Source organism: Conger conger, chromosome 3 (assembly GCF_963514075.1).
Source record: "Conger conger chromosome 3, fConCon1.1, whole genome shotgun sequence".
In the NCBI taxonomy this organism is placed as follows: Eukaryota; Metazoa; Chordata; class Actinopteri; order Anguilliformes; family Congridae; genus Conger; species Conger conger.
In genome coordinates, this window is record NC_083762.1 from 24,455,854 (window position 1) to 24,467,827 (window position 11,974).

At 50.0% G+C, this 11,974-nt stretch overlaps 1 protein-coding gene across 1 annotated transcript in view; it reads right to left on the reverse strand.

The window, feature by feature from the left end:
• Nucleotides 1-11,974, reverse strand: part of thoc2 (THO complex 2) — a 62,900-nt gene that overhangs the window by 28,678 nt on the left and 22,248 nt on the right. Inside the window, exons 16-22 of the mRNA XM_061233483.1 lie at nt 10,372-10,456; nt 9,270-9,363; nt 8,752-8,832; nt 6,854-6,950; nt 5,194-5,311; nt 4,267-4,446; nt 655-819 (exon numbers count right to left, since the gene is read on the reverse strand). Of these exons, the coding sequence (XP_061089467.1) occupies nt 655-819; nt 4,267-4,446; nt 5,194-5,311; nt 6,854-6,950; nt 8,752-8,832; nt 9,270-9,363; nt 10,372-10,456 (820 nt within the window). The remainder of the gene's footprint in view (nt 1-654; nt 820-4,266; nt 4,447-5,193; nt 5,312-6,853; nt 6,951-8,751; nt 8,833-9,269; nt 9,364-10,371; nt 10,457-11,974) is intronic.

The window sequence follows — 11,974 nt, forward strand, 5'->3', positions numbered from 1 at the left end:
TGGCCCGAACCCCGTGCCGTTTAAGGCGAGACGAAGCGCGGTTCTCCGCACCCGAGCCGAGAGGCAGGAGAGAGTTCCGTGTTTTTCCGAGATTTGTGGATGAAATTATGCATTGGAGTTTGTGGGTGCAAAACAACAAAGCAAATGTGTGGGCATGAATACACTGCCAAGGCTTTAGAAAAATATTTCTGCCGCTTCACTTGAAGGAGTGAGACGGTGTGAACATGCTGTGACTGTGCAGAGATAAACACAAGGAACACTGTGGGAGCAGTGCTGGGGAGGTAAAAACGGTGCTCTGCTCCTCAGCTTCAGCAGCCCTAAGGAGAGAGGGAGGGAGGGAAGCACAGAGACCTGAAGGATATTATAGAAGACGGGGGGAGGTGGGCAAGGAAAAACAAGGGGAAAATATCAGAGGGAGGGAACAAAGAGACTGAGAGGGAGAGTAAGGCAGAGGGGAAAAGGGGATTTGAGGAGACACAAAGAATAACAAGTGTGGTCCAGAGGGGAAGGAGAGGGAGAAAGAGAGGAGAGAGAAAGAGAATGAGTGTGGAAGGAGAGAAAGAGAGGGAGAATGAGGGAGGAGGGAGAGAGGGAGAAGGAGGGGGAAGGTAGGCACAGCTCCTGCTTTCCCTGGTGGGACCGTGTCTCACTCACCAGGATCTGGTGGGCGTACATGGGGCGGGACAGGAAGAAGGCTGCATCATGTGGCGCGTGGAACTGGTTGCACAAGATGTCCACGGCGGGCACCCGCTTGATGTAGTCCTCCGTGCTGAGGTTGGAGGCCAGGAAGCCGCCGAACTGCACCAAGGTGTCATGGCACTGAGGCGAGGCGGGGGAGAGAAAGCACAGGGTGAACGACGTTTCGCCACGAGCACTCAGTGCCTCCGAGGCCTGAGAATCGCTCGCTCGTTCGGACACGACTCCTCGCCTTATTAAACCCATCCATCTATCAGCGTGTGGGTGGCGTGCTGAGGGCAGCCCTCCGCCTTCTGGACCGCACAGAGGTGCGTTCGCTGCGACTGTAGCCTGCGAAGACAACCATGACCGCTGGACTGGGAAGAAACCGGGAGCCTTTTCTGAGGTCCCAAGGCCGACGTGCTCAAGAGGACGGAAACGATCAAACCGATCACTCCGCCTCATAACTCCCGCACCTTTGGGTTTGTCACATCCAGTAAAATACAGGGTGTTGTTTATCTGACGGTTAAAATTGATCTCAGCATAAAACACAGTTTTCTACTCAAGTCCCTGCATTTGCACTGCAGTTTGGCTTGGGTGAGGGGAGGCTGGAACCGCATGACTGACCAAGAGAAAGGACTTTGCGTGCAAGAAAGAAAGGTGGTCATAAAACATGGACAAAAGGCAAGCAGAGCGGAACGCACTACTGGGTGGCATGATCTATAGACTAAGCTACATAAGGGAGAGAGCATCTGGACAGGGCCTTCATACGGTTGGTTGACCTCTCAGCTGAGTGGAAAGCTTGAGGTGACTGAGACAGTGGGCACCGGGCCAAGAGGAATGTTTTCCAAGTAGAGGGAGGCACAAACTGGTCTGGAGTTCTGAGTTTGGCCTGCACAAAATCGGCTGAACTAAACACTCCTACACTACTTTGAAGCTTTGTGATGAAGGGTCTTTGAGGCTCCATGATGAAGGGCCTTTGAGGCATCGTGATGAAGGGGTTTTGAGGTTTTGTGATAAAGGGGTTTTGAGGCTTCGTGATGAAGAAGCTTTGAGGCTTCACGATAAGGTGTGAAGTTGCTCTTTTAGAATGGTTGGCTTGCATACACCTGCTTGGCCTGCATAAACCTGCTTGGCCTGGGCAGCCCATGACAGCGTGTGGCCATGCTACACAACTCCTCGGCTCCTCCACTCAAGCCGAATCCATGTAGGGATCGGGAGCTGCGGTGGTTTCGCCAGGCCCGATGAGCCAAAACCACAAACCTGCACCTTTAAACTGGAAGGGACAGCAACAGGGGGGGGGGGGGGGGGCGAACACTAAAGGGTCAGTTTTCAAGGACGACGCTCAATGGGGCCCTCTTCTGTATCCTCACTGTGCTAAATGTTGCTCTGTCTGAGATACTAATGCAGGGTGGCATGGCATACAAGGGGGAAAAATAACAGTACCCTAGATGAGTGACTTTTTGTGCTGCCCTTTTCTACTACTAAAGAGCAAGCAATCACACATACCTTTGTATCATTAAAGTTATCATAAAAGTGAACTTTATCAAAAGTTAGCTAGGGAATCGAATGAACGATTCAGACGCTGCTCGTTTAAAAAAGCTCTTTCGAGCGGAAACTAAATGCATTCGAACAGAACACAAGTTTAGTAACTTCACGGTTAAGTTTTACGGCCCTGGTAGGCTTCTGCATAAATCATGCCTCAGTAATTAAAGAACGGACTGACCGTATCAATCAAAGCCGTGATGCAGTTTGGGCGAACGTGCTTGTGCTGGAGAACTCGGGACATTTGAGGTGACGGGCGCCTGCGGTTTTGTACGTGGGGGAAATGAGCCCGAATTAACGACCGAGCTTGCCTCCCCGCAGACGACAGAGAAAACACCTCGCAGGCATAGCGTGACTAATTACCTGGACGATCCAACGGGGCTGCGCCGGCGATCCGTCCCCTCCTCCACAAAATAAGCCCCGATGAGTCATCGGGTGGAGAGTGGCAGAGGGAGAAGAAAAGCTAGCAGCACTGTGCTGGCTGAACTGCTGCCTCTCAGTGATGGTATAAAACACTAATATTAAAGCGGAGGGGACAATAAGACTCGTCTCGATCAGGCTCAATGAGGGAAAGCTTGGCATTAGACATGTTTTGGTGGATGAAAGGGGCGGTGAGTTTGTGTACGCGTGCTGCAACTATTCATTTTTACATTACATTACATTACATTACATTACGTGGCATTTAGCAGACACTCTTATCCAGAGCGACGTACAACAAAGTGCAAATCAAACACAGTGGGACTTTCGATCAGATCTTGTCTTATTGTGATGTGATATGTCAGTGACTTACCAGGGTGGGCACGGGGGCAAGGATTTACGGACCACCTAGAGCAGAGATGTCCAATCCTCCCCGCAAAGGGTTGGTGTAGGCGCAGGTTTTTGTTTTAGCCCAGCACAAGTATTTAACTAATGGTCTTCAAATAAGATTAAAAAAACCATTTTAAACCTGCACCCACATTGGCCATTTTCATATAAGACAGCACACCTCTGGCCTAGAAGCTGGTGCCACGAGAACTAACCAGCCTCCTTAATCTCAATCTCACTCAGCATGAGGCTAAGGTTCTATCAGCAGTCATGTATGCATGTGGAAACAGGCTACTCTCCAAAATCACTGTCGAAGTGGGTTTAACACAAGAAAGGCATCGGGCTTGTCCACCATTACAGCATTGATTTCCACACCCACAGCGACTTAATTTCATATAGATTATGACAGCAAATGCTGCAAAACTATTTAACTGAAATAAAGGACACAGCGGGATTATAGCGGTTCTAATACAAAGTGCAATGTTTTATAACAAATAATAAATGTTTATATATTTAATGACAAATATTTGTATAACAATATTCATAAATTAAGCACACTTTTCCCTTCGCCTACGTCTGCTATTTGGAATGCACTTTTTTAGGCTACAAGCACTCTCTCCTCTGACTCATCAATTCCACAGAGAATGCACAACTTTGGTGGTTTGTGTGAGCAGGGACTGAACTCAAATTTCACGGAGTTGTCTACTCAGGGAAGTCCCAGTTTCAGTGAAAAACTGAAAATGTCAGGTGTTACCCCCACAGAGTCATAAACCTATTGTTTCTAAAACTACAGCATTCACAATTACCCCCCCCAAAAAAAAAAGATTTCACCAACTTCATCACACAATTGCAAGGAAAGAATTTTGTTCTATGCATGCGAAAACAGAATTGAGATTTGAGCATTATTGAGCAATTTGTATTAAAGTGGTGGTCATTCAGTTGCTGAATAGAATGCTGGAAGAGAGATATGCTCATATTGTCTGGAGGTGGAGGTTTGTGAAGAAAATGGCATAAACTCCCCATTTCCTTCTAATATTTAGGAAAGATTATAGAAGGAGGCAGGTATACTGCATCTACAATTTCTAATGTTAACACCTATTTAGGAAGCTATTGCAGGTCATACAAGCAGATGAGTGGATTCCTTCCCCTTCCTGGTGTAGACTATAACACACAACATATTTGATTCTGGGGGGCCAGCAGCTTGGGCAGGCGGAAAGCATGTTCGGGGGGGGGGTTCTATACCTGATCGTAGAGCTTGCCCACCAGCTTGAGGTGCTTCTCGCCGCCCTCTGAGAAGACCACGCCGTTCCTCTGCTGGGCCATCAGGAGGCAGAGGGGCAGGGCCAGCTCGTGATCCAGTAGGGCGTCCTTCAGACGCTGGGACGACTTCTTGGTGTTCCGGATTTGGCCGAAGTAGCCTCCCTGGATGTGGAACGAGCCAGCCGGTCAGAACTACACTACCCATATCCCCCCACTTCAAACACAAGACTCCCTTTGGGCTCATAAACAGACTGACACGCTGTCGGCAACACGGTGGAGTTTCAGTATAAATGTGCCATGAATATTTGATGAGGTGTTGCAGGGCCACTTGAAAAATGAAAGGAGAGAAGAGAGGGATAGAAACAAAGAGGGAGAGACAGAGAAACGGCGAGAGTGAGAAAGAGAATGTCTTGGGTGGAGTAAAATGGTCGAGGGAAGCTCTTAGTGATCTCCGTGTAATGACAACGGAAAGCCCTGGCCTGCTCCTTCCAGTCACAGCCAATCGCCTCATCTGTGTTAGAAAGTTCTACAATGCCTCTGAGAAGCCTCACGCTTTTGAATTTGTATGCGTCTCTGTACTGTAGTACCTGACAGTATTACTTAAAGACCTGACCTATTTACCTTGTGTACAGGACTTATGTTCATGGCTTTACAACCAATCCTATGTGAATTGTACCTTATCCAACCTGTTCTGTAGTTTGTTCTCTGACCTTGGTATGTTGTACCTTTTTGTATGTTGCTTTGGATAAAAGCGTCTACAAAATAAAATGTGATTTAAACGCTGGAGTGGTCCCCTAGTGTGGTTTAGGGCAGGCCTGAGGTATGCATTTCGGCCATGGTGGGTGTGCTGAGGGTAAACTCTGGAGTGGTCCTCCAGGGTGGTTTAGGGTAGGCCTGAGATATGCTCACCTCAGCTTTGAGCTGCTCCCCTCCTGTCATGGCTTCCAACTGCTCCATCGTCATCTCGTCCGTGATCTCAATCCCAGCCATCTTCTGTACCACCTCCTTCAGGATCAACAGATCGAAGCTGCGGAACACACACACAGACACACACACAAATGCGTGCACGCACACACAGACACACACACACCAGAAGGAAATCATCAAACAAGCACCAGGAATGTATATGGATGGGGGTGTAGCTGTTGAGAACAGACCGGGTTGTGACCCCATTCACAGATAATCACCTCATAACAGAAAATAAGGGAGTAAAATGGAAAACAGCCCTATCAACAGCGGGCTGAGTCTGGCAGGCATGACCTACATCACAAACTGGAATGTGGGCTGCAGTCGCTGTGCTGTGGCACAGGGAGGGGAGGGCCGGGGAGAGAGAGAGCGGGGGAGGCCGTGTGTGCTGGGTACAGATACTGAGACAGCCCCAGGTATGTGTGTGAGAGAGAGGGAGGAGGGCGAGAGAGACGGACGAACATGGAGGAAGAGAGAGGACTAGAGGGAGAAGAGAAGGAAGAACATGGAGGAAGAGAGAACTAGAGGAAGGAAGCAAGAGATGGAAGATGGAGGGAAGACAGAGGAAAAGAGAAAAGGAAAGAAGATGGTGGAAGAGGGTAATAGAAAGTGAGGCAGAGAGGAAGAAAGGACTAGAGAGGGAGGAAAAGAGAGGTCTAGAGAGGGAGGAAGAGAGAGAGGGGAATAGAAAGTGAGGCAGAGAGAGGAAGAGAGGACGAGAGAGGGGAATAGAGGGAGAGAGGACTAGAGAGAGAGGAAGAGAGAGAGGGGAATAGAGGGAGAGAGGACTAGAGAGAGAGAGGAAGAGAGAGGGGAATAGAGGGAGAGAGGACTAGAGAGAGGAAGAGAGAGAGGGGAATAGAGGAAGAGAGGACTAGAGGAAGGAAGCAAGAGATGGAAGATGGAGAGAAGACAGAGGAAAAGAGAAAAGGAAAGAAGATGGTGGAAGAGGGGAATAGAAAGCGAGAGGAAGAAAGGACTAGAGAGGGAGGAAAAGAGAGGTCTAGAGAGGGAGGAAGAGAGAGGGGAATAGAAAGTGAGGCAGAGAGAGGAAGAGAGGATGAGAGAGGGGAATAGAGGGAGAGAGGACTAGAGAGAGAGGAAGAGAGAGGGGAATAGAGGGAGAGAGGACTAGAGAGAGAGAGGAAGAGAGAGAGGGGAATAGAGGGAGAGAGGACTAGAGAGAGAGGAAGAGAGAGAGGGGAATAGAGGGAGAGAGGACTAGAGAGAGAGAGGAAGAGAGAGGGGAATAGAGGGAGAGAGGACTAGAGAGAGAGAGGAAGAGAGAGAGGGGAATAGAGGGAGAGAGGACTAGAGAGAGAGAGAGAGAGAGAGAGAGAGAGAGAGAGAGAGAGAGAGAGAGAGAGAGAGAGAAAGGAAGAGCGAGAGATATATGTGTGGGAGTGCCAGGCCCTCGCTGTGACAGATGAGGCCTGAAAAGCAGGTCAGGCGGAGTGGGCTTCTCGCTCCGCTCTCTCCGTGGAGCTGGCTGAGGCGTGGGCAGCCTGGCTTCCTGCCACCCCCCCCCCCCCGCCCAACCCCCCACACCAGCCCCCTCCCCACGCCCCACTAAACCCCGCTCACGTGGGCAGGGCCAGCCTACCTCTTCCCCGCCTTCAGCTGATTGGTCACGTACTGCAGCAGGCCCGCCAGCTCGATGGGGTATTTCCTGAAAACGGCACCGCAGAGACTGGCCAGACCTGAGGACACGCGTACGTAATGCACAGGTTATTTATTACACACAGGGTCAGAACGCTTACCTTTCTACTTCTGCATTCAGTACACAACCCATTTTTTTAACGGGTTAAATGAAAGTAAATGTGCTCACTGTGATGAGATTTCAGCTCAGTATGAAAATGGATATTCTGTTACTCATCCCACAGGATGCAATTTTAAAGGCATACATAAAACTATTGCCTCCAATAACAGATAAAAATTAAAGGAACATGAATACCCGTCCTTCAATTTTAATTAGGAAGCAATAACCATAAGCAATTATTTCTTAAAAATGAACAGTTTCCATGATACCCTATCATGCGACTTACACCCCGTTTTATAAGTCATTGTGCCTTTAGGAAAAGTTAGTTTGAGTTTTTTTTTTAACCTCAAATATATTTCAGTAGTCTTTCTGAAGCATGCTTAAATAACAATCAGCCCTGGCTCACTCATTTTGAAGTAAAAGCTCCTCTGGTAAATATGAAAAAGAAGCTTCATTAGCAACAATGAAATACTTATAAACCTGGGCTTATGTTCCTTACAAGCCTATTAATGTTTGGCTCGGATTTCTCCCACCGCTAACTTATTACTTATCACCGCAAAACCGAGCCAAGTTCAACAGCAACGGCTCTCTTCGTCTAGCGGGGCTGTGCTTGGCTACGTGCTGCTTGGAGCTCAATATGAAGGTCGCCCAGCAAGACGCCATCACGCCCGGGAGAAAACGAGCGGTCAGGGAACGAACGCGGAGGGGGGCGAAAGGGAGGATTAGCATTAGCGAGCCGGGCGCAGCTGCAGTGTAGAAAAGCGAGCATCGCTGTCGTTTTTAAATCGCTGAGCTGGAAAGCTACACGCTCAAATACGGATTCATTAGGTGGCAGAACAAAAAAAAAAAAACGGCGGTTATCCAAAAGCTGCCTCCTTCTCCATTAATCTCATTCGCTCAGCTCTGGCCAACGGCAAATGAGGAGAACAAGTTTTAACCGAGGAGGCAGGAGCAGTAGTGGTTCAGTGGTGCGTGACTGCAGACCCAGAAGGTCGCTAGTTCAAACCCCGGTCCAGCTGTTGGGCCCTTGAGCAAAGCCCTTAACCCCACATTGAGCCCCAGGCGCCACAGTGAGAGTCCACTGCTCCCAAGTAACTAGGATGAATCAAATGCAGAGGACAAATTACCCCACGCGGTTCAATAAAGTATATCTTCAATCTCATCTTCCATAACGTTCATGGGCAATGCAGAATGCTGCATATTCTAGACTTCATTATTGAGGGAGGGGGGGGGGGGGAGAACAGGGAAGATGTGAATGCAGCAATCATTCTATGGTCGCAGCATCCATCACAGAAGCGGCTGATTTAGCACTTATGTACATCGGTGTGTAACTGTTGATGAAAGGAAACGCCTCCTGAGTACCAGTATTACCACAGGAAACGCACCAAGCATTTGATTCACTACTCAGCTCATGGAATAAACTCTTCAAAAGACAAAACGATGTAACCCCCGGATGTCATTCCTCTCCCGGCACAACGCGGTCAGTTCAAAGCAATGGAGACCCTGTGAAAACTACTTCAAAAGAAAGAAAAAAAAAAAAAGACTATCACAATAATCACTAAACAAGCAAGCTAGAATACGGTCTAATTTACTGGAAAAACTCATTACCGGCAGGCACTTCAAAACGCACCCGCAGGGAAACGGCGAAAAGCTGCCAAAAAAGCTCCTCGCTATTAAAATTCCGTTTACCTGCGTGGATGTGGGAAGACGCGCAAAAACGGAAAAGAAAAAAAGGCACTTACTCTGAAGCCAGGAGGAGATGGTGGTGTCGTCGTGCTTCATCTTCTCCTTCTCAGGATTGGCCAGGGCTTCGATGATGCAATCTTTGGGAAGGGTTAAGGAGCGTGCTGTTCATTGGCGCCGGGGCTGGGGCGGGCTGCCAGGCCAAAGCGCCACAGCCAACGGTTTAATGCATTAGCGCTTCTGAACGGAGCGGGGCGGGGGAGCGCGCGGGAGAGTTCGGCCGAGGTGCTGAAAACAAACAGGTTTTTTTCCCCCTAGCTTCTCAAAGAGAGCTTAATGGAAACATCAAATGGGTTCAAAATGGCAGCCTATGTAAAGAACGAACCTGTTGTTCCAGGCCGGGGCGGCTCAGACGGACCAGAAGCGGTTGGCATTTTCAAAGACCTGCCTTAGCGCCTCCGCTGTTCACGCGCGATCGCGGCCCAAGGTGAGGGCCTTCGCCTTATCTCTTAGCAGACAGGGCTAGCGGGAAAGGGATGAGGTGTTAACGAGGAAGGGGGAAACTCAGAAAGGATACAGGCCAGCACGTCATAGCTGAGCGAGGTGAGGTATTTCAGGGAGTCCACCACCGGCGTGATGAGGTTGTCATACCACTGGATCTGAGACAGGATCTGAAAAAGAGCAGAGCGCACAAGCCGTCACTTCCTCTACGCGGCAAAGCATTTCAACCAATCACAGTGTTTCTCTATGGCCAGTCATGCAAATGAATTGGTCCAAATGATTGACAGCACCAACGATGGAGTGCAGCCAGTCTGACTCCAATTACTAGCAGAGAACAGCTAGGTTGTAAGCTGTGATAGGTCTTTGATGACGTTCCCCACAATGAGGGGTTTCACAGCAGGAGGGGGACAGAACTGGGCAGGTAACGATGAGACCAGAGGCTCCCGAACGCAACCCTGCCCAGTTCCCTCTCCCATTCCGCTCACATCCCTGTCCCCGCTCCCCTCCGGAGCTTCGCTGCGGACTTGTCCAATTCCGTGTGAAATGCTAATGCGCTGCGGAGCCTTAGCCTTCTGACAGACCGCTGAAAGTGTACAGCGGAGTGTCTCTTCCTCTCCGAGTCTAAGATGAACCCGTGATCCCACTGTCTTCACCAGCACACGCCGTTCTGCCTCACAACAAGCAGAAATCGCTCAAAGTCCGTTCTCCCGTCTACCCATCCAGCCTACTGCGTGTACACTCAAATCACTCTGGCAACTTGCACAGCATCACTACACAAACACCAATTAAAACATATAATGATGTGTCTGTGTTTTAATACTCTGCCAGTGTCTGAATGCTCTATAACTGAGGCTTCCAAATTTGAGGATAACAAAATTCTCCATTTTGTCCTATTAGCATTTCCAATTTCTCGTCCAAGAGCTGCTGATGTACCGTCCAACTAACGCTCGATTCCCCGCTTACTTTTAGTTTCACGTAAGCCATTAATTTTTGCATTTTAGCGCTAGAAGAATGAACTGCTCTAAGCAATACTGCCAAATGGAAGAAAAACAGCGTGGTAATGGAAGGAAGCAGGAAAAGTAATGTTTTAGCCGGCGAGATAAAACGCTCCCCATTACGGCTCCTCATTCGCCCTCCACCTGGCCCATTATGTCCGTCACAAGCGGTAAAGTACGCACGTAATCAAAGAGGATTGTGGGATTGCTGTGGCTCAGCTTGCCGATCTGCCGTCCGGAGGGCTTGACGTTCTCCTTGGTCAGGCGCCTATAGAGAAGGGGGGAGGGGGGGTGAGAGAGAGAGAGAGAGAGAGAGAGAAACAGGGAGAGAGAGACAAGAAGAACACGATTCAGCCCGGTTCTGCCATACAAATTCTCACCAGGAGCCTCTACCTCTTCATTTAGGAGTGAGTGGTTGTTCCGTGGGAGTACAAGGACTCAGACACCTGGATAACTGGCGGGGTGATGTAACGATGCGGGGGAAACCAGGAGGTCTGCCCGGGCCCGTAATTGACAGGCGTGATGTATCAGCGTTCTTCCCTTCTGAGCCCAAACCGGGCGAGCCTCCGCGTCTTCAGGTTACGTCTGATTACACACGGTAGCGATTTTGCCATTACAGCGGCCCGTCCCCTCCGCGCCAACAACTCGCAAGTAAACGCCACGGAGAAATGATGGATCGGATCCGCAGATAATAAATTCAGATGTTAAACTAGCGAGGGGGAACCGGCGGTCGGACCGGAGCCGGGAGGCCGGGACTGGCGCCGGTCGCTGGGGGAACACGAGGCTCGGGTTTTCCCCAAGAAAAACACTGCGTCTAAATTCCACTGCTACGCAAACACGGACGTTCAGAGAATTAAAAAAATCTACGTGGGGGGGGGGCGGGGGGGGGGGGGGGTGAACATGCTTGTAAACAATAAAACATCCGCCACGCATTTTGGTTAATCGTTTTATTGTGCAATAAGTGATTCTGCATGTGACAGTGGGTGTGAATCATGAGGCAGGCCGCGATGTCGGCCATGTTGCGTCTCTGGTAGAATGCCGTTCGGCTCCTGTGTAACGCGGAGACATTAAGGGCTGTGTTGCACTGTTTCTGCGGCAAAAAACTAAGTGTGGGAGAGCGTTCAGCCATGACGGTGTCATTGTCTTTAATAAGGAAGCTCCCTCTCTCCCTCTGCCTCTCTCTCTATCCTGCTTTAAATGCAAGGGGGGGGGGTGGGCGGTCGACAGTTCCTTGGTACCCCAGCACCACATTGGGAAGTGTAATTGGTTTGTTTAACCTTCCGCGCGCAATGAGCAGGTGGTAATGAAGGTGCCCGCCTGGCGTACGAGTAATAAAGGCAGAGACGGCGCTTTGTCGGGGCGCGTATCTGCGCGGTTAAGCTGTCGGCGTGCGTACGCGCGAAGGCTTCTCCGGAGCGGGGAGAGCGAGCGTCCTTTTCGTCCTTGAGAGCGCCGTGTACCCCGGGCCCGACGAAGCCGGGGCTCAAAACAAAACGGAGCCTGCAGTCTGAGTCGGGCTGGGGGTGAGCATTTCAAATCAGGCCACCGCTCGGGAACGCTTGGCGCTCGTTGGGAATGAGAGCGGACGCGCACCGAGTTGGCGGTGCAGTCGGAGCTCCTCGGATACAAAGAGCGGGGAGGATACACGGAATAAAACCGAGAGGATGAAGAATTACGCGTGTCAAAGTTTCGCTTCTGCAGTGCAAAAAGCAGCTGCGCTGGTAATAACTAAGCCCCGATAGTGATGGGAATCTGGTGAATGGGAAATGTGTGTAGATGCGCTGCC